This window comes from Onychomys torridus, chromosome 6, assembly GCF_903995425.1.
Source record: "Onychomys torridus chromosome 6, mOncTor1.1, whole genome shotgun sequence".
NCBI classification, from domain to species: Eukaryota; Metazoa; Chordata; class Mammalia; order Rodentia; family Cricetidae; genus Onychomys; species Onychomys torridus.
Window position 1 is genome coordinate 110113147 of NC_050448.1, and position 23798 is coordinate 110136944.

General features: G+C 37.4%; 1 protein-coding gene across 1 annotated transcript in view; it reads left to right on the forward strand.

Moving 5' to 3' along the window:
• Tacr3 (tachykinin receptor 3) overlaps positions 1-3931 on the forward strand; it is a 95754-nt gene extending 91823 nt beyond the window's left edge. The window contains exon 5 of the mRNA XM_036190425.1: positions 1459-3931. Within this exon, the coding sequence (XP_036046318.1) occupies positions 1459-1771 (313 nt within the window). The 3' untranslated portion in view covers positions 1772-3931. The remainder of the gene's footprint in view (positions 1-1458) is intronic.
• The last annotated feature ends 19867 nt before the right edge of the window (positions 3932-23798 follow it).

Here is a 23798-nt window from a genome sequence, read left to right on the forward strand (position 1 = left end):
TAAATCCCCAACCCTATAAAACTATTTTCATTGCTATTCCATAACTGTGATTTTGCTACTGTTACAAATCATAATGTGTTTTCCAATGATCTTCGGCAACCCCTGTGAAAGGGTCATTAAACTCCAAAACCTGTCGAAACCCACAAGTCAAGAACCACTGCACTAGAGGTTTTCACTAGGTGGATTTTACATAGGCCCATTGCTCCCCTTAAAACCTTCAGAATTTTATCTACCAGTGTAAAAGAACTCCTCGTGAGTGAAGGTTTATCCACATTCCCAAGGACATGGGAGTGCTTCAAGAGAAATGCACTTCCTATGAGAAGGGGGAAAAAAACGGCATCCATGATGGACTCTGTTAAGAGAGCTCCTCTTCAATATCCTTCACAATGGATGTTACCGTCAAGGCCAGGCGAATTCCTGTCCTTCCTACACAGCCTTGCCGGTGACAGCAGTTTCCATGGGATGGCTACTGAAAGTGCTGGGGAACCAAGTAAAAGACTGTTTGAAGAAATAGCGTCGTTTGTGCCATATGTGGTGGCACATGCCTGTTTTCTCAGCAGTCTGGAGACTGAGACAGGAGAATTGTACATTTGCCTTGAACCAGGGCTGCATAGCAAGATCCTGTCTTTAAATAAATTTAAAGGAGCATTTATAAACAAACTTAATACTATAAAGAAGGTTAACTGTGCTCTCCATATTTTAAAAAATTAAAAATTCAAAAACTAAACCCCACCGTGTTGATGTATTAAATACAAAGAGGAGCAAAGCGAAATTCCACATGGTTGACAGTTCCCTCAAAAAAAAAAAAAATCAGTGGATTTTATGCACCAATAGAAATAGTTCTTTATGTAGATGTAAGTAACCGCACAATCTGACTTCCCAGCTTGGGAAGACACCAAGAGACCTGTGCCTTAAGTTGGTTAAATACTTATTTAATTCTTTTAAACTAATTGCATAAGCCATACCTCAACTTAAGCCACTGTACAAGCAATAAATCTGTTTTGAATCAACTTCATTTAATGATGAACAGTGACAAGAATTTCACACATTTATATATAATTAAATAAAACATTAGGATTAGCAATTGTAACATTAAATGAGTCTAATTTGTAAATGTGCAATTATTTCTGGAAAATCCACTTTGAAATAGAGTATGCCGTTTTTAAATACTTTAACTTGCCAGTCTCATGAGATTAGTTATGTAAATATATGAGGTCACTGCCAACAAAGAATTTTCCTCATTGATAACCCATGCCATGCTTTTCCAATTTGATAAATTATTTCCCCAATGATGGAAATGATTCTTTTTTAACAAGAACTCACAGCAGTGATTCTGTAGCACAGACTCTGTAGAATTTGATTAAATTCAAAGCCAGCGTTAGCCTGCACGCTTTGGGGGTGGGGGGCAGCTGAAGGAAATGCTCACTTGAAAAATGACTTTTCTCTCCTGCCTCTCAGATTCCGTGCAGGCTTCAAGAGAGCGTTTCGCTGGTGTCCTTTCATCCAAGTCTCCAGCTACGACGAACTGGAGCTCAAAACCACCAGGTTTCATCCCACACGGCAGAGCAGCCTGTATACCGTGAGCAGGATGGAATCGGTGACCGTGCTGTTTGACCCCAATGACGGGGACCCCGCTAAGTCCAGCCGCAAGAAAAGGGCGGTGCCCAGAGACCCAAGTGCCAATGGCTGCTCCCGCAGAGATTCCAAATCTGCCTCCACCACATCAAGCTTCATAAGCTCACCCTATACCTCTGTGGATGAATATTCCTAAATTCAGGTCCTGAGGGGAAGGCTGCTGTGAAGCCTAAGTCCCCCATTCTCCTAACCATGTCAAGTCCTGTTCTAAGTACTTTGGGGAAGCACAGGGGCAGTTCTTAGGTAGGGATACTTAATCTGAGAAAGAGGGAATATAAATGTACAAAAACCACCAACACATCAGCCAGCACAAAGAAAACTGAGTCTTCAATTTACTCTTTAAAAACTTTAGGATCATATGTGACAAACACAAAGTGTGAATCAGAAAAATGCCCGAAGTGTCCAGTGTCTGCCGTTTATCAATTGCAGGGCAGCTTTGTGACACAGCACAGTGGCTCTCCAAGAGTTTAAGGAAGCTTTCACATCCAGTGCTGAGCAAAGGAAACAAGAGCTATATAACACGGAAGTTCTGAACGACTGTGAAAAGGAAAGGGCAAAGGACTGACTTCCCACAGGAGTGACGGGAGGTCAACATAAACGAATAGGGAGATATGGAAGTCCTTGCTCAAGAGAGTTCATTCTGTAAAATGAAAACTTTCAGAAATTCACTTCAAGACATTTAGCAGGAAAGGCCATACGGTCAAATTATTGCCCAGATATACATGTCTTTCTCTTGATTATTTTTTCCAAGAAAATAACTTCAAAAGAAAAAAGTCATCATTTAATTTTGATTACTAAGTGTTTTGAGTGCTAAACTAAGTTGCAGTCAAATTTAGTACCTTAAAAGACAAAAAATTCTTATGATCCTCTTTATTTTATTATTTGCACATTTAAAAAAAAGTAAATTGTAAAACACTAAAAATACCTCCTAGTGCAGAAGGAAAGACTCATATTTACTCTGTAACTAGTTACCTGGATTTAGGTAACAATTTAATAGTACTTATAAATTATCAAGCAAGACACTAGCCCCCAAGCCAGCTGCTCCCCACTGTAGTACAAAGAAAAAGTCACAGTCAATGCTTTATTTTGTATCATGTTGATCTCCTCTTGTTCCCTCACTGGAAAAAAAAAAGCCAGGAGGGAATGTCACAATATATTTAAAATATAAGTTGAATTATAAAGGGATATATTGAAAATATCAACAAACATATTGGTTAGTCAGAGAAGATATAGACCCATGAGTCTCTGGCTAGAAAAGGAATCTGCATAATAGTCTGAGGACATGAACTAATGACAGATGAGCAAGAGGACATCATCCATGCTTCCAGGAAGAGACCTCTGCTTTTCTGTGCTTAGGTAATGGAAAGTCGTTCTAGAAAGAAATGAGGTATTGACACCTGTATCTATGTCTTTATGTATGCATGTATATATCCCTTTCTCTAGCTTGTCTTATCAATGTATATTAGTATTTCTGACAGTCTTCTTTCTTGGTCTTCTTCCCTTATTAATTTATGTTTGGGAGATATTATGATATTTCCTTTTTTCCAGTTATGGGATATGTATAATTTTTTGTCATATGTAGGCACATTTCTGAGGCCCAGAACAAAATAGGGAACATCTGAGCATGTAGACTGTGTCTTCCAGACTCTAGTCCTTATAAGTTATCTCTCCTTAAGTTACTGCAACCATTTCTCCACGAAATCATAAGCCGTCCACAAATGAGATGTACCCTCAAACTAGTCTATCTAAACATTCAAGTGGGTTGTTAAAACTATCTGTCTAAAATCATTTCCGCTAATTCTTTTTCCTTGTTATGCTCTATCAACATAAGAACCAAATACATTTTTGAAGAGTAAGACAAAAAACATTTATTTGATGGTAAATCACGATGGATTATCATGACATTAGTCTCTGGGCCTCATCTCTGTTTTGAAGCCCAAACTAAAAATACCTGATTGTTATACAGTTTCAAGTGTCTAAAATACCAAACCATATATGTTTGTGTTTACTGTAATAACTCTAATAAACTATCAGACAACCAGATGCATATATGAGTGTGCAGATATACACTATTAAAAATGAATGTAACTGCTTCAAGGATTAAATTCAACTGAAATATAAGTTGGTCATACAGGCTTGTCACAAAACCACTCAGTGAACTCTTTGAAACTTTGTGTGCATGTGTCAACCTAGCATTCATATTAAGTATCTCATTGTTTGACCATAGTGTTTAAAATGTTCATCCTTAAAACATGTAAGTGCTGATCAAGTGTAAAAATGTCATGAGAAAACCTGACATGCGTCATTTTCTTCTTAAATTTATGAATATATAGAGCTGGTATAATTATATTCAAGATACATGAGAACACATTCAGCCTTGGAATGTCAATGTGAAATTTGTTCTTCAAATTCAATGTAGTCAGTCACCTCCAACACACATTTGAAAAACGTAACTGCTGGCTTTCACATTAGGGAAGTTCAATAGAATTTTCTAAGACCTCTCTTTGCTCAAAGCTCATGGTTAAACCAAGACTTAACAGGCACACATTTTTAAGGTCAGAAGTTTAAACAATAATAGGAAATTGAATAAATGCATAGAAAAAAGATAATAAGCCCTTTCATTGGAGTTCAACCCAGAACTGCCGAGGAAAGCACATGGAGGTTGCCTTCAAGGGTGCTGACTTTAAAGAAGATCGTGTTTGCATATTTGACAGAGTTTACATGACTTCGCCGCCAAAATCCAATGTACCTTCCAATGTTAAAGTTCAGACCGAATCTTTTTCACCGTTTACAAACACAGACTCAGAATCCTAGACAGGTGGCTAAAATATCCCAGGTTTTCATATTTTAAGTATCAGAGAGAGAAAACTAAAATAGTTTGAAGGAAATATAAAAAAATAAATAAAATAATTGACAAATATTTTAAGTTTCTTTCTTGAAAAAGAAAAAGTGAATTAAAAATAAGCATCTTGTTTTGTTATTTTGCATTCATAGAAAGGAAAGCAGCAAGCCTAGTTACTATAGAATTCAATCTGATACATATTTTTAGTGCTTCTGGAAACTGCTGTGTTATTCCACCTCCCAAGATTAGTGTGCTGACATTTCTAACCCAGCAGCCAATTCGCATTCTCTTTGGTATCTGACAGTCTCTTAGAAACAGGTCCCTGACCAGCTTCAAAGCGCTTCCATTCTTGCATCATATACCAAATGCCAGAAGGCATTTGATATCAAACCCAAGAAACACAAAATAAATGTGAAAACAGTGCTGGCCAGCTCAGAATCTGGACTGGATTTTTGTTTCTGCATAATTCCCTCAGAAAACCTCTAATTGGTGTCTGGACAATTATTCCATCAAATCAAATGGCAACAATTTAACAACTGATGGGAACAGCCAGCTTCCTTTGCCTTAGACCATGTGCCAGAAGTTAAGGAAATCAAGCATGGCTCTGGCCATGCAGAATAATAAGACTGGAGTAAATTCTCTTCAGGCCAAACAAAAGATATTCATTCAGGGTATACAAGGTCACTAATTGTCTGGTTTAATATATTAACGTATATTAGTGAAAAGTTTATAAGGAGTTCACATACATACAGCTTGTAACTGGTGAATAAAATATTTTCAAGTTGTGATAATTATAATATATATATATATAAAGTCCATAAATATATATATATATATATATATATATATATATATATATATATATATATATATATATATAAAGTGGTAATAGATGGCAAAATTAATTTCTATGTTTTCATTTAAATTCATTAAATAACATGAAAATTGTTCAATCCCTAATATCTTCCTTTGCAGCTATTAAAACACATCCTATGAAGTATTCTATGATTCTAAGCATACTCAGATAACCATGTCAAACTACATTGTATTTTCTTGCTTGCCTTTCCTCCTCAAAAGAGTTTGCCAAGTTGCTTTGATTCAGGAAAGAAAGGGTATTTATGAGAAGCACAGTTGTCAAAGTATAGAGAATATTCTTTAGAAAGCGCAGGAGCAGAGGAATTGAATAACTGCCAGTGTGTGTGACTGAGGGTAGAAGACTGTCTTTCAGAACTGTGGCCTCCAGGCTTTTCTAATGAAGAGACTATGGTTAGGTCCATATCTACTAACAGCTCTCTAGCACTTTGAGGAAACCATTATCTGTTCGAAGTCCAACAACATATCAATAAAAATAGGAAATAACAATTTCCTTATCATGCTAATGTGAGAATTATTCATTAATACATGAACAGGACAGAGCTAAACAGAGAAGTATGTTTAAAATATCTCATTATTGTGCATGCAGGCAAACAACGAAGTCCTTTTCAGCCTGTATTGTTATTTCCCTATCCTAAGTTCTTTCAGGGCCTTTCAGTTACTAAAGCAGGACTCTTTCCTGAGCTCCAAGGTCTCATGCACTGTATGAGTATTCCTATTTCATTCTTGTACCCTGGACCCTGGGGTAGGAAAGCTATACAAGTGAAGAGTTAGTGATGGCCACTTAACAAAGGAGTAGCTTGAAACATATGGTCTAAATTCTTTCTTTAGAAAGAGGCAGTTAATTATGATCATATTTGAGTCCAGGAATAAGAATGTCAAACTTCCTATGATAATGTATGAATAATGGAAAATAGAGAATTCTCCTCTAAAGTTTACTTGGAAGATCTACTAACTCCCTTCATGTGTCTGGCATGATTCCATGAGTAATGCACAGTGACAATTTCATGTCAGGGGACAGCAATGACTTACCCTACCTGTTCAATTTCAGCAGTTTCAAGGGCTTTTTCCCTCATCTAGTCTTATATATGCAGTTGGACACAAACCCCATCTCCAGCCAACTCAGTATAAAGAGGGAAGAAAGTAGCAAGACCTCGCCCATCATACATCCAAAACACTGGAAATCCTCCACTGTAGAATATATGGATATATGCATATATATGGTTAAATGTTCTGCTTTTCACAATGTGGATTGTGACAAACCTAGCTTAATTTACAATCAATTCTGGATTATTAGAATAACTTTATCCCATTCCCTCTTTGAAGCTGATTCTCAATGACGTAATCAGAATGTTTCTTTTAAACATGATATCATCTTAATCTGCACTCAAGTCCCTCTAATGCATTCCATTTCAGTCAGCTTAATACAATGGTTCAGACTGGCTTTCACATGTGGCTGTTCTCACACTGTTTCCTTTTTCTGCTATCCTCTCCCATGCTTTCACTAGGATCTCTGGCCCCATCTACACTGGCATTTCTGTAACTGTGCTAAGCATGCTTCCACAAGAAAGATTCTTACACTAGTTATCAATTCTGACTAAAGTGTCATCTACCAGCACAGCACCATGACAAACTTCCATTTTCTTCAAATCTTTCCCCACCAAATCCAATCCTATCACATTATTTAAAATTTCAAATCCTCAGGCATATCTTTTAGTAATTATTCTTTCTAGTCTTTCACATTGGTTTTTATTTTTCCTTAGCCTTTATAGCCTTCCAAAATACCATATAATTTACTAACTCTTTGTTTTTATTGCATATTTCTAAGTTGAAGTATAAACTCTATAAAGGCTTGGAGACTATAAATAACTGTGAATGAATCAATATTCTCTCATTCTTTTGTAAGATGCAGAGTAGACTGTATTTCTTCACATGTCTATCAGTTCTCCCTATCTGAGCCTACAGTTGTCTCCCACTGTCAATATCTGATTGGCTTATTCTTCCTTCTCGTGGTAACTGTCTTGTTACTGGACTGGGATTTGAAATATATTCTGGGATTAGTTATATGAGCTGAGATTTGAAATATGCTCTCCAGATTCCTGGGCTGCCTAGTTTTTTACTAGGTCCTAGAATGGGAGAGATCAAAGAGAATTCGTGACCAAGAGAAGGGAGGTCCTGTTTATGAATACAAAAGAAGCAGCAAACAGTTGGCACCATCCTGTTTATGAATACAAGAGGAGCAGCAAACAGTTGGCACCATCCTGTTTATGAACACAAGAGGAGCAGCAAACAGTTGGCACCATCCTGTTTATGAACACAAGAGGAGCAGCAAACAGTTGACAGCATTATTTTCCTCTTGTACCACCCCCAGCACTAACTTCTCATGCACCTCCAACAGTTAAGCATGTTCCTTTTGGCAAACAACTTACCCACTAAATATCATTCCCTCACCTAGAAACCAAAGTTTCTTCTCAGAGCCTGTGAGTTTTCAGCAACAATGTCTCTTACTCCCTTTATCATCCCAGGAAAACAATGTAACTGCTTCTGTAGGAATGAGTTTCTGGATTAGCTAAACACCTTTTTTTTTTATTCTTTCAGTGGTTTGCCTTTTTCTGAATGAACCTCCTGATGGTGCAGCAACCAATGCTCAGAGTGAACATAGACAATTCCAGTTTGTTTAAATTGGTTTGGGTCTTAAATACCATATAAAACCCTAATCAATGGAAAATAGGTATTATTAATGACCCATAATATCATGTGAAGTAAAATTATTATCTGTGATTGCTTCAGATGATAAGACAGCCAAAGACAAGACTTTGAAGGATCAGGTGACATTTACACCAAACAATGGTAAGAATATTTGTTACAATGGCTAAGAGTGTAGGGAAACTTGTATTTTTACAGATACCTATACTGCAAAATTTATACAATGAAAACAAAACCAAGGACCATTGACTTTACAAGATACCACTAAAGTAAACTCTAGTCCTTACATAACAAAAACATACATTATATAAAGATTATTATGTGTATTTTTCTATTATATCTTACTGTTTTATGCTACCTACAGAACTGGCACAAGAGTGCTATTCTGTTTTACCTAGTACAGAATTCACTCACATGCAAAACAAAAATATGTGATAGGTATTTATCCACAATATTTAAATGTAAATGAGCAACCCAGAGCTGCCTCAGGGAAAAGATTATAGTTCAGAAATACAATAGTAGGAAGTAGCAAGATGGCTCAGCAGGTAATGGTGGTGGTTGTTCAAGCCTGGTAACCTGAGTTCAATTCCAGAAACTGACATAAAGGTAGAAAGAGAGAAACAAATCCATAAAGTTGTCCTGTGGCCTCCACACATGCACTACAGCATAAACAAGCTCCCTCAGGCAAGTCATAGCTTCACACACGCACCACACACACACGATGATAATAATAATAATAATAATAATAATAATAATAATATTTTTAAAAAAGAAAAAATGACACCAAAGATTGGGAGGGAAACATGGTAGAGAGAATGCCCTGGGGAAATCAAGGCATTTTGAAGTATCTGTGTATACTGGGGTGATTAGAACAGCCAAGGACATATCCTAAGCAAAAGAAATCTGGGTCTATTTGGGCAGCCGTAGCAAAACATCACAACTGAGTAGCTTGCAAATGAAAAAGACATGTCTTTCATGGTTCCAGAGTTGGGAAGCCTCTGCGAAGTTGTCAGTATATCTGATTTCATATGCAGCCTGTTCTTGTGTGGCTGTCAATCCACTGTCTGTCCAAATGGTGAGAGAAATAAAGAATTTCAGTATATAAATTTTATACAGGCACAAGTATTGAGTTTAAAATGATACATGAACATATGAAATTTTACGAGACACTAAGCATATGTGCCTGACTTATCTCAAGGTTCAATGGATACTTGATAGTGTCTGACAGATCCTAGCACAGATCTATTCTGCAAAAACATTTTTAAAAAGTGGTGTGCCTTTATTTATCATCTAATAGTCAGATAAAATATTGCCAAACACTAGATGAACACAATCTAGATGTAAATGGGTTGAGCTCTCCAAACTAAAGGCAGATATGGACAGAATGAATAGAAATAGTGGCCCAACTAGAGGTTGTCTACAAGTGACTCACCTAAACTCCAAAGCCATGAGTGGGGTGGAAAAGTATAGTTCATGTAAGAAGAAACCAGGAAAGAAATGAGTTATCTACACAAACATAAATAATATAGGTTTTAAGTCAATATTTATTACAAGTGACAAAGAAGGATGCTGTATCATGAAAATACAATTGTAAATACATAAGTACCTGTCAACAAATCACAAAATATAGGTCATAAAATTAACAAAATTAGATACATGAAAAGCTTCACAGCAGCAGCTGGATACTTCAGTATCTTCTGCATTTAATAATGGAGAGTATAGATGGATTAACAATAACGTTATCAACAAACCAGATCTATCATACAGCTATAAAATCATGTTCCCAACAGTAACAAAATATATGTTCTAGGTGTACATAGAACAGTCCCCAAGATAGGCTATAGTTTCTTTAATTCAACAAGTCCCAAAATTTAAAAAAGATTGATGTTGTACCAAATATCCTCTCCAACCAAAATAAAGTAGAAATCAGTAACAAAGAGATCTAAAGAATTGAAGGTTTAACTGTAAAGGTTAAATACCACATTATTAAACAGCTCCAATGGCTAATTGTATCATTTTAACAAGATTACTGGGTGCCTATACATTTGGCTAAACATTGTTTGTTGGGATAACTGGCAATATTTCTAGAAAAAATGGTTTGAATCTGTGGATTCATCAAAGGAGGACTGCAATTCCACTGTTAGTGAGCATCATCTACTCAGGTGAGGATCTGAAGAGGACAAAGGATAGACGAATAAAGTGAGCTTTCCCTTCTGATTGTTTGACTCTCTAATAGAACTAGACTGTTGGTCTTCCAGCCTGATTCACTATACACTTTGATACTTAAACCTTTGCTCCCACTGTTTCTCAGACATCAGACTAAAACTGAGCAATACCCTTGGATTTCATGAGTCATCCTCTTACAGCCAGTAGAGAATGAGATCTCAGCTTCCATAGTAAGTTGAAACATGAAGAAATAAAAGTCAAATCCATAATGATAGAGAACTTCATATTAACTAGGGTAGCTCCAGTCAAAAGGGCAAGTAATAACATGGTTTGGCAAGAATATAGACAAACTGAAATAATTGATATGAGTCAGTTGAAATAACATTGAATGCAAGATTGTGAAGCCACTCTAACAAAAATTTAGCAGTGCCTTAACGTGCTAAATATAGTTACTTCAAGACCTCAGACATCCTTAGAGATAAAATAAATGATGCTGAAGAGAACTGAAAACATGGACAAAGTTTGTACACAGCTGGTCATTACAGCATTAATCATAATACCCAAAGTGTCTAACCAATTCCAAATGTCAGTTAACTGAGGAATGATAATCAAAGCAGGGTATTTAAGTAAAATCAAATAATACTTGGCAACTGATTTAAAAACTTACATACTTATTTATGTCAAAAATACAGATGAATGTCAAAGCCACTGCACTAGATGAAAGAAGCGAGCCATGAAAGACAACACATTGATGTACATCAAATGGGCAAATCTGCGGAGGAACAGGAGGTTTAAGCACTTTGGCCGATGGTGCTGAAGAGGAGACAAGAGAGTGAAAGGCACAGGGACCGCGAAGTGCACAAACTTCTTTGAGGGCTGGTGAGAATATTCTAAAGTTAGGTGACTAAGTGAGAGGCACAATTCCATAAATATGCTTAAAACTACTGGATTTGGTCATTTAAACACGTGAGAACATATCAATAAACTATTTTTAAAAAGAAAAAATATGGGGGCTGAAAAGATTGCTCAGTGGTTAAGGGTACTGACTGCTCTCCCAAAGGACCTGGGTTCAAATCCCAGCACCCACATGGCAGCTCATAACTATCTGTAACTCACAGATCTGTCCTGCAGACAAAACACAAATGCACATAAAATAAAAGTAAATAAATTTTCTAAAAAAGAAAAGAAAAAGATTTCTTGAAGCAGTGGGCTAATGAACTGTAGACAACCTATATCATTAAGGAAGTCTGTGAAAAACATCTTTAAATCCTCAAGTAAAAGAGTTGCTTGAATAGACTGGAGCAAATAACTTAGCAAAAAAAGTCAAAAGGGTAAATTCCTCTCTTCACAGATAAAACTGACCTGTGTAATTAACCAGCCCATCCCTTATAACTATAATTATAATACATCTCTAGAATTAAGACAAACAAATTTCCTTCAGAAAATCCTAGTCCATAGATAGAATTTCTCCAGGATTCAGAAGCACACTATATTTCATACATTAAAAATGACCCACTGGGGACTGGAGAGATGCCTCCTATCATTTGCTGTCCTTGCAGAGGACCTGAGTTTGGTTCACAACACTGATGTTGAGCAGCTCATAATCACTTGTTGGCTGCAGCAACATGGGAAATGATGCCTTCTTCTGGCCTTCATGAGCTCCCACACTTATGTGTATACAAACACACCAATACACAAACTAATACAAATAAATAAAAATCAATAATTATAATAATATGTTGACTTGGTTTTGTTTTTTTTTTTTTTTAAGTGGTAGATACTAATTCTGGTCGTTTTAGCCTAGTGGAATTTTATAAAATATACCAGTAGCTCCCAAACTCTTTCCAAGAGTAAGAATAGGCCTGGGCTATGAAGTCACTGGCCATGGCCAAGTTACTTCCCAGGACATTACTGTGACTGCACTACCACCCGAACTAGGAGACAAAATCACCATTGTTTGCTAAACTTATCCTCTAAGCCGGGCACCCAGTGCTGCCTCTGGAACAGCTGTTGCTTCCATGTCTGAAAACTGAGTCTCGGTCTACTGCTATACCAGGGATATTAGAACACACTGGCTGTATTTTGTTTTGCTTCATGAGCCTTCAAAGCCCAAGACCATTGCATCAGTCGGGTATTGCCTAAGCTAATACGTTTATTCCTTGTCCAAGAGTTTCTACTGGTGAAATGGAACACAGGATCTGCTTCATACACAGGAAGATCTCAAAATATGGGGTGGGGGGAGACAGATAGTTCAACAAGAATAGCAAGTCTGTAATACATGCCCAAATGAAAACAAATTGCATTTAAGTGGGTGTCTTCAGCTGGTAGAAGCACAATTTTGAATATTCTCTTTACTCATCCATGTTAAACCTACATATTTTCCTTTTATTATTACACAAATAACAAAATATTAAATAATATTCTGAGGTATGAGTACTCTGTTTAAACTGAATTCACAGAAAATATCTGCAGCTTTTCAGGGTTTTTTGTTATCCTGACTTGCAAACATGAAAAACAATTGTTACAGGTTTTAAAGGTTAAAATTGTCTGTTGATAAGCAGCCGATATCACAATTAGGGATAATTAGCATAATGAATTATAAATAGAATGTCACTTTCACAAAGGCACTGTATAAATTAAAAGGTAACTACTGACATATCTCACAGGCAATGATAAACAACCCAGTATTCTCCCAAAGAGCTTGAAGCTGCTAGATCTGAGTTTTTACGATATGATGCAGACCTCCTTTGACTATGCATTTTATTATAATGCAGTGTTCTCACTTTATAGTAAGATGATCACAGTGCATTCTAAATGTATTGGAAAAGCACAAAAATGATCCTTGTCTATGAATAAAAAGTCATTATGATATTATTCTACTTACTAAAATATTGATCTGTTCATAAATAATCTGTCTGTTCTACAGTGTATATACGTGTATCAAAGATCATGTTGTGCCCCATAAACAATTATCATTTTTCAAATAAAAATAATCTTTTAAAAATTCTGCTTCTTACCAGAAATATCAATCAGATTAAGTTCCTTTCCCATCACCATCCAAATAACCTGGGAGTAAATTTTTATGAGACTATCTGAAGAGTCTGGGAGGGCAAATTAATTTCAATGACATCAATTATAGAGGCTGTGTAGATGTGCCAGACTAATCATAACACAACATCAAGCTACAACTCTCCTCTCCACAAGGAAGTAGCTTCAAATGATATAGCCTTTATTTGGGAGAGTATGATAAATTCTTTACACATCAATGTAGTTGGTAGAGATGGTTTATAAGATGCATAACTGGATTAATTGATTTCAGAATAGGTACCTATAGCAAAAAATTCTAAGCATACAATAATTCACTGAGAACTGAAGTAGAAGAGAAACCAAGTAGAAATTTTACATGACATGGAGTCCAGCAGAGATTCTGTATGAAAAATAAAATAGAAAAGCAAAAAGAAATATTATGAAAACTCTATGATGCTAAATTGGAATACAGAAAAAGTATCTCATAAAATTCAACACTCTTTGATGATTTAAACCTGAAAAACCTAAATACAGAAGAATCAGACCTCAACTTAATAAAAGCTATATATAATAAACCCACAACCAGCGTCATGTTGAATAAAAAAAGCTGAAATATTTCCTTTAAGATTAGGAACAAGTCAAAACTTTCCACTATCAGCACTTTTATTCAACATTCTACCATGAATTTTAAATTAGATGAGATGCAATAAAAAAAATATCATGCATATTGTCTGTGGCAAAGTGAAGTTTCCAAGATGAGGAGAGAAGACAAATGTTTAGATTGTTGTTGGGGATTGGGCTGATTTAGTAAAATAGTGGTTGTATCTTCTCCTCCAGTATCCATGGATTCACTAGCACTGAGTGGTTACCTAGGTTTCCAGAATGTGGTTTCTCTCTTGTGAAGCAGTCCAGAGACTACAGAAAACCACAACCAATCAAAAGGCAGAGTTGCGGTGCCTAGTCCCAGTGGATAAATCTACAAGGCTCGGGGAACACTGTGGAAGGGAGGGAGAGAAGGGATAGAAAGACTCAAGAGCCAGAAGACCAGGGAGTTTGCTGTGAAACGGGGTCTCCTAGTCATGTCAGAAGCTACATCCATAAAGTCTCACCAACATGGCTGCCTGAACATGAGATGAACAATGATGAATAAGGACATAAACAGACATGCCACAGTGAACAGAAAAAGCCCACAAGGCCTCAACCCTATACAGAGAACTACAGGTAATTGAGGAAAGCTGAGCCAGAAGAAGGGGTCTTCCCCAGGGAAGAGCCCATCAATTGGTAGACAAGTGTCAAATGGTCATTCCTGAAAACATACATACAAGTAACATTATGTATTATTATATTAATATTAAGTAGATATTAAAGTTCAGAGCTCGATAAGATATTTATAAACAAAAAATTCAGCACTGAAGCTAATAGGATCATTGATAAAAAATATTTCCAAAAAAGATTTAAACAATTATTCTGTGCTGTGAGATATTCTGTTTGTTAAATATGTTGCTCTGATTGGTTAATAAATAAAACACTGATTGGTCATTAGCCACACAGGAAATATAGGCAGGACAAGGAGAGAGGAGAATTCTGGGAAGTGGAAGGCTGAGACAGAGAGACACCGCCAGCCGCCGCCATGTTAGGTACCAGTAAGCCATAAGCCATGTGGCAATTTATAGATTAATAGGAATGGGTTGATTTAAGATATAAGAACAGTTAGCAAGAAGCCTGCCACGGCCATACAGTTTATAAGAAATATAAGTCTCTGTGTGTTTACTTGGTTGGGTCTGAGCAGCTGTGGGACTGGCTGGTGAGAGAGATTTGTCCTGACCATGGGTCAGGCAAGACCAGGAAAACTCTAGCTACAATTCTGGGGATAGTTAGAATGCATTTTGGTTTTTTATCCCTACTTCTTAATCTACCAATTACATTTCCCATTCTGACTAACCAAGTAAAAATTAAAACAGAAGGTAACAAAATTGCCAGGTAAATTCTTGCACCCATTGCATTTAAAAAAAAAAAAGATGGAAAAAGAGAAAGCAGAATTAATGAAGATCTAAACACCTCCTTCAAATCCTGTCATCTATTTATTATTATTTTATTTTACAAAAGAAAATATTTATTGTCTGTTCAACAACAGGACTTGTGGCCAGAACTAGAAATACTGTGAAGAATAAACTGCAGAAATCATGTCTTCTCAGCGCTCAGAGTCAGGTGAAATGGCCACCAGGGCTTACCCTCCCAAACATTTCCCCAGCCCTTAAGTGTAGGTTCATCACACAAAGGCTTGCCAAGAGCTTGGTTAGGTTCTAATGGTCAGAATAAAAACTGATCATGACTTATTGCTTGATTTAGAACCCATAGGTGCCCAGTTGCTCTTCTATCAACTCTGAGTCATGGTTAGACATAAAGGAAGTCATCTTGCACAGAGATTGTGGGAGTGGCCAGCCAATGACTGTTCCAGCCTGAGAACCATGCCACAAGACTGAGCCCCCCGCCCCGACACTGCCTGGAGCACCAGGACCCAGAGGCTAGATGGCCCAGAAACCTAGTATACAGCCAAACACACTGGAGAAAAAATGTCAGTGTAATGATGCTTAATGATATTCTGCTATACTCACAGATTGGTGTCATCAGAGAGGCTTCCTCCAACAACAGATGGAAACAGATGCAAAGACCCAAACATTAGATTGAGCTTGGGGAATCTTGCTGAAGGGAGAGAGGAAGGATTGTAGGAGCTAGAAGGGTCAAGAACATCACAAAAACCCACAGAAACAATTAACCTGGGCTCATAGGAACTCATGGAGACTAAACAACAACCAGAGTGCCTGCATGGGACTGACCTAGGCCCTCTGCATATATATGACAGTTGTGCAGCTTAGTCTTCTTGTGGGACTCCTAACAGCAGAAGCAGAGACTGTCTCTGACTCTTTTACAGGCTTTTGGGAACCTTTTCCTCATACTGGATTGCCTTGCCCTTCCTTAATACATGGGGAGGTGCTCAGTCTTACTGTGTAGCAGGAATCTTAACAGGTCTTATTAATAAAATCAAACCTGAGGCCAGTTATTGGGGTGAATGCTGGAAGATCAGAGAAGCAGAACAAGCTACAGCTTCCTCACCTCGCCAGTTCCTCAGCTGATCCCATTTCCTCAGACTGGAAGCCTCTGAGTGCTCATATCCGAATGCATCTCAGCTGAACGGCTGCTCAAAGCCTAAAAGCTTAACCAGTCAAATATATATATATATATATATATATATATATATATATATATATATATATATATATATATTTCTGCTTTCTGACATCACTTCCTGGGATTAAAAGCTCTCTTCTGGGATTAAAGGCTTGTGTCACCATGCCTGGCTATTTCCAATGTGGCCTTGAACTCACAGAGATTCAGCAGGATTTCTGCCTCTGGAATGCTAGGATTAAAGGCATATGCTACTACTGCCTATCCTCTATGTTTAATATTGTGGCTGTTCTGTTTCTGACCCCAGGTAAGTTTATTAGGGTGCACAATATTTTGGGGAACACAATACCACCACATTACTGCACCTTGATAGGTCATGTTTTGTGGATATCCATGAGAGGTCTGTCCTTTTCTAAATAGAAATGGAGAAGGAATGGATGGGGAGGGACTGAGAGGAGAAGAAGGAGGAGAAACTGTGGTCGGAACATAAAATAAGTAAGTAGATATTTTTTAAAAAGTGAGGCTACATGGAACCACCCAGCACTAGCCACACAACCACTTCAGGGAGTGTGTCTAGATGAGCTCAGCTAATAGGAACCAGGGTAAAAAAGCCACCCAGCAGCCATGAGAAGCATACATTTAGGCTCCTTCTTAAAGTTCCTTCACAATGTATTTTTTATCATTCCTTTTATTTTTCAGTTTATATCATTTTCCTCTTCCCTTTCCTCTCTTCTGACCCTCCCATACCTTCTTGCTCTCTTTCCAACATATGGCTTTTTTTTCTTCACTAATTGCTGTTACATACACATATAATCCTAAGCATGTATGCCCATCCTGCTCAGCCCATGTAATGTTACCTGTAAGCATGCTTTCGGAGCTGATCATTTAGTTTCAGATGCAATGTACTTTTGTGTAGTAGGCAGTGGTAGTAGATCAAGTCATCCCTGTTTACCTTTTCTTATTGACTGTTTTTAGAAAGCAAACCATTCCTGTTAAAACAATAGATCAGCTTTCTATCACACACAGGGTTTTTTAATTCCTTAAATATTGTCATGGTGAAAAGATATATAAAATTACTTTCTAGGCATTTTTTTCAAAGGAACTCAGAATTCAATTAGTTTGTACTTTGTGATAATGTATGGATTTGTATTAAAAAGAAATTGAAATGAGATATGAAAAGGTGACCTTGGTGATGTTGTTTTTGAAGCTAAGACTGAGCTTAATTACTAGCTGCTTTTACTTTATATTAACTTTACAAAGAAAATCCTTCATGATGCTTGCAGCAATTAAATAATTTGTTTATGTTCATCAGTAAGAGATTTAACTACAGACTTGATTGCAGCATCACAAGGTGTCAAAATGCTAATGGCCCCAAAGGAGCTGCATGAGAAGGAGCTGCATGAGAAGGAGCTGCATGAGAAGGCTTAATGCAGTCATGGTCACCATCATTATTTGCATCCATCCAAATAAAAAATCCATGTGACATGAACCAACTTGAGGTAAAACTAGTATCATCTGGATCTCTAGCAGAACTCAGACACCAGGGCAGAAACACCAAGCCATCAGAAACACAAGAAAAAATAACTTAGACAAACTCAAGGCAGTGATTTCAACCATTTACCTTAATGAAATGTCTCACGTGACCATAACAAAAGAAACCACAAAGCGTTTTCAAGCCCTTAAGCATCTGTATAATTCCCTCTTCTCTCCACTTTCCAGGCAAGACGGCGCTTAGCCTACAATCACATCATGACAACAGAACTCCTTCTGTACCTTGAAGCTTCCATCTATGATTTCCAAAGCCAGAGATCAGAAAACTGTGAAACTCTAGCAAAGACATATGTTACGTTTTCATTCAAATCATTAAATATGCCTTAAACTTAACCATGGGTTAAGGTATATGCATAAATGTCCACTTGTAAATGCTAATTTTGTGAACTCGGAATTTGATTTTCATAGACTTAAAAAGAAAATGCCTAGCATCATGTCTTCTTTTTGGTGACTCTATGTGCTCTACTCTTTCCAAATCATTTTGCAAAAATATTTTGTCTCTTTCCTTCAACTGTACATAATAGAATATTACTGTCTATACAGCTTTATCTTTACTATCTTACGTTCTAAATTATGACAAGTACTCAATAAACTTTACTAAATATTTATTCCATGTAAGTCGTAACTGTAAGCTATTTCCATGGGTTATCTTCCTGAATCCTCATAGCTTCCCTGTGAGGGAAGCCTCAGTTATCCTTGTTTGAACTCATGCAGTGTCTGGAAGCTCACAGCACCACAACTGTGGCACCTTTCCTCAATACAAAGGTAATATCTCCCAGAGGAGCAGCCTTCTCATAATAAAACCCATTGAATGTCATAAAATGAAAGAAGACCAAGCCCCAGTGAGTCAGTGAAGCTATGGAGACTTTATGTGAATTTAATTAACTTTTGGCAAAAATTCTAAGGGCCAGGAATAAGGCTGGATGCATGCATCTGTTTCAGCTGGTTACTTTTTTGCAATTGAAAATAATAAAAAGCCCAAATCTCTCTACAAAGGCCTTAAATGTAACATGCTTGGACAAACTGGGATGCATCATTTAACCTCTCTGAGCTCACCACCCTGTGATCTGAAGCCTCACAGGATCAGTGTATGCATTGTGAGTGGAGTTTGGGAAAAATAGTGCACAGTGAGGCTTAATGGAGAGTTGAGGCAAGAGGATTGGTGTTCTCTTCAAACAGGTAAGCACTTTTCAGTAACTATTGTGCATTAAGAGGCCATAATCAAACTCAGCACTTGGGGTGTTCTTTCAGTGGGAAATACATTAGAAATGCATTTGTGCAGCATAAGAAAAAGAGACTGAGGACCTTGTGTGACGGAAAAATCAAATGATGAGGGCCTACAGAGGACCATGAAGTCCAAAATACTGTTTTGAGACAGTTTATATTGATTATTCCTTTTGATGGCTTTGAGGAGTAGTTTGATTTCCCCAGGGCCCTTTCCTTATCAACAGAAGGAAAAGTGAATTAAATGACTCAAGACTTCCCACAGCAAGACAGAGGCCACTTGGAGACCAGCACTTTATGCCTATTTTGCTAGCCTTCCATGTGTTTGGTGAGGGTTCCTTGTCTCTTAGAAACCATAAACACCATATAAAACAAATGCTAAGCATTTCACAGCTCAAAAAAAAAGTACTGAGGTAAAAAACTGCCCCTTCTCAAGAATTTCTCTAGGCCAATTTTTTAAGCTCTGTTTCTCATAAGTATTTTATTCCATTATCTATAGTCAAGATAATTGGATTGGCTTTGGACCAATAAAAGGAAAACAGGATTTAAAATCAAGGTCTCACCAAAATGACTGCCTAAACACAAGCAGAACAAGAACAATATTAAACGTGCTCACATGGATATAGGGAAAGACAGCAGGCCTCAACCCTGCTCCAAAAACTGCAGGCAGTAAGGAGTAGGAGAAATAGTCTTCCCCAGTGAAGAGCACAACACACCAACTGACTATCCAAACCAAATGATTAACCTTGAAAACATACACACAAATAACATTATACAGACAGAGCACATTGTACTTATATATTTAGGAATATGCATGTATGTATGATTTATGTGTATCTGTATGTATGTATTTATAAACAATTTATAGAAATATATATAAACAATATTAATGAAAAAAGCAAGAATTTATGAAAGAGCAAGAAGGAGTATATGGGAAAATTTGGGGGGAAGAAGGGGAAACGATATGTTATAATCTCAAAAAATAAAGTATATTTTTTATTAAAGTAATGTGTTTCCAATTAGCTATCTCTGTCACCAAACACATCTTCATCTTTATCAGCCACACCTCCTACCAAGGCTCAGGTAACAACTGAGAAGGGGATGAAGAAGGAAAAAGCACAGAAGAGGATGGGAGGGGAGTTATAAAACACTATCTTCTGGACAGGGCATGACTACTGGATTCATAAACTAGCAGTAGGTGTGGTTACCTGCACAAGACCTGCACAAGATAAAGCCAGTCAAAATTCCAGGATACTAGATGTAAAACAAAGATGACTAGACTGCTACACAACTCCAGGGAGGCTACCTAGAAAACAGGACCCTAGGAAAGACCCAGGGATCACCCAATGACAGAGAAATGGATGAGATCTACATGAACAACCTGGATGACAGTGGGAGTAATGAAGGGCAAGGTTTGAGGGAAAGAAAGCTTAGGGGAGCAGGAGATCCCAGCTGGATCAAGAACAGAAAGGGAGAACAAGGAATAACAGACCATGATAAATGATGACCACATGAGAACAAGAAGAAGCAAAGGGCTAGAGAGGTCCCCAGAAATCCACAATGATACCTCCACTGTAGACTACTGGACATGATCGAGAGAAAGCCTGGTCTGACCTAGTCTTGTGATCAGATGGCCAAACACCCTAACGGTCATGCTGGAACTCTCATCCAATAACTGATGGAAGTGGATGCAGAGATCCTTGGCCAGGCCTCAGGTGGAGTTCCAGGAGTCCAATTGTCGAGAAAGAGGAGGGACTGTAAGAGCATGAATTGGTGAGACCAAGATTGGAGAGGCACAGGGACAAATAGCCAAACGAATGGTAACACATGAATTATGAACCAAAGGCTGTGGAGCCCCCAACTGGATCAGGACCTCTGGATAAGTGAGACAATTGAATAGCTTGAACTGTTTGGGAGGCACCCAGGCAGTGGGACCCGGACCTGTCCTTAGTGCATGAGCTGGCTGTTTGGAAACTGGGGCTTACACAGGGACACTTTGCTCAGCCTGTAAGGAGGGGACTGGACCTGCCTGTACTGAATCCACCAGATTGAATGAAATCCCCAGGGGAGTCTTGGCCCTGGAGGAGATGGGAATGGAGGGGAGGGGATGGGGGGAGGTGGAGGTGGGGGTGGGAGTGGGGAGGACAGGGGAACCCATGGCTGATGTGTAAAATTTAAACACAAATATAATAAATAAAAAAGGAGAAAAAAAGAGATGAAAGAGAAATAAGATACAAAATTATATTAAGTGAAACAATAGTGGGGAAATTTTAGACCTGTTTAATTATTTTGTCAGGAGTAAGATTTATTGTCAAATATAAAACTATCAATAGAAATTTACTAACGGGAATAAATTGTCACTAATAATCACTTATTGATCTGGCTACCAATCTATTAACTTGCTGGTACAATTAAGAAGTGACTGGGATGTGGCCCAGTGGGAGAATACCTACCTTGCAGACATGAGGGTCTGGTTGCAATCACTCACATGACAAACTAAAAGGTATGAATTACAACACAACCAATGTAAACTCAGCTGAAGAGTACAGCTGCTGTTGGAAAATTTACAGTTGAAAGTCACAGTTTAAAACAATGTGAAAGAAAATATTTGTAGTTAGAGTTTTCCTGCCTGGCCCAGTCAGGACAAATCTCTCTTACCCACCAGTCCCACAGCCACTCAGACCCAACCAAGAAAGCACACAGAAATTTACATTGTTTAGAAACTGTATGGCTGTGGCAGGCTTCTTGTTATCTACTTCTTTTATCTTAAATTAACCATTTCTGTTAGTCTATACTTTGCCACATGGCTTGTGGCTTACCAGTGGCTTTACATGTTGCTTTTCATGGTGGCGTTGGCGGTGTCTCTCTCCAGTCTTCTACTTCCCAGAATTCTCTACTCTCTTGTCCCGTCTATACTTCCTGCCTGGACACTGGCCAATCAGAACTTTATTTACACAGAGCGATATTCACAGCAAATATTAATATTAATATCAGTATTAATTAGCCTGAGTATGAAGGTGACAAACTAAAATATAATGGTTAACAGTGCCTGCCCATGACAAGTATCACTGGAGTTTCTTCAGTTTGAAAGTTCATGCATACAGTTGAATAATTTGGGCATTTTCTTCCACTAATCATTCTATTTTTATAGTCAGAAGATTGAAACTCTGTTGGAAAACTTGCTTCCACCACAGATAAATTTTCAAGATGTTGGTGATTTGTAAAATAGTCACTTGACTCAGTTCTTAAAAGCTTCTTGGAAGCAGACAGTAAAGGGGTGAAATATTCAAATACATTAAACTAAAATTTATCTTAGTGCAAATGAAATTCTAAAGCCTTGAATAAAACAAAATAATAAAATAAATGACAAGCTTTTTTTTTTTCTCTTCTCATTATTTTAGAGAAAGTCAGCCATATCTTTCTATACTAAATTGGCTTATAGCTATCTTGAAGAGTGCTTTTGCTCTTTACGGATCACAGAACATTCTTCCAGCACTAAAAGTTAACTCAGAATTCATCAGGGTTCAAGCAATGAATTACCTTCCAGCAATGAAGACCAGCAATGTTGTTTTTAGTTTCAACATTAAAATTCTGTCAGTGTGAACATACCATGTGTAAGGTAGAATCATCCTTTCTAGTCTTGAAAACAAGGTTACATGTTATGTATGGTTTACAATACCATACACCCTGAATGTTATATATCACTTACAGATACAAAGAAGTACTTATGAATGGTAAAAATCTAAATAGAATTATATTACTCCAAAAGAAAATGGTGTTTGAGTAGTGTGTGTGTGTGTGTGTGTGTGTGTGTGTGTGTGTGTGTGTAAGAAGGATGGGGCTTCAGACACTTGTGACTTTACAGCTTAGCATGTAACCACAATAAGTGCTGCCCTGTGTGTGTTGACATCCCTGGGACAGCAGGGGAAGAACTGAAACAGCCACAGTTGATAAGGATGTGGAGATCACAGAGCTATTGTGCACTGATAATGGGAATGTAAAATGGGCAGCTCCTAGAAAGATGGAAACCACTCTTCAATAGATGAACAATATTACTATCACAGTAGCAAGTGATTCTACTTCTGGGTGCATATTCCAAAGGATTTAAAGCATCAACTCAAACAGATATCTCTGTACTTGTGTTCAAAGCTGCACCATTTCATTGAGAATGTTGGCTTTCATTTTTATCAGTGATATTGACCTATCACTTTCTTGTCCTCCTTCTCCTCCTCTTCCTCCTCCTCTTCCTCCTCCTCCTCCTCCTCCTTCTCCTCCTCTTTTTAACTGTATCTATCTGTTGTTACCAAGGAAATATTGGGTTTATAAAGTTAGTTTGGTAATTTTCCTACCATTTTATTTTATGGAATTTTTTTTAAGAGTGCAGGTGCAATTTCTTCTTTGCTAACTCTAATGGATTACCATCTAAATATATAAAGAATCAAGGTCCAAATACATCAAAAAAATCAAGAAATAGGTTAATCAAATGAACTGACAGTCCTCAAAATATGGCCAATAAGCATTTGGCCATATGTTCAGCATTCTTTGCCATTCAGGAAACATAATTAAAGTAACACCAAGATTCCATCTC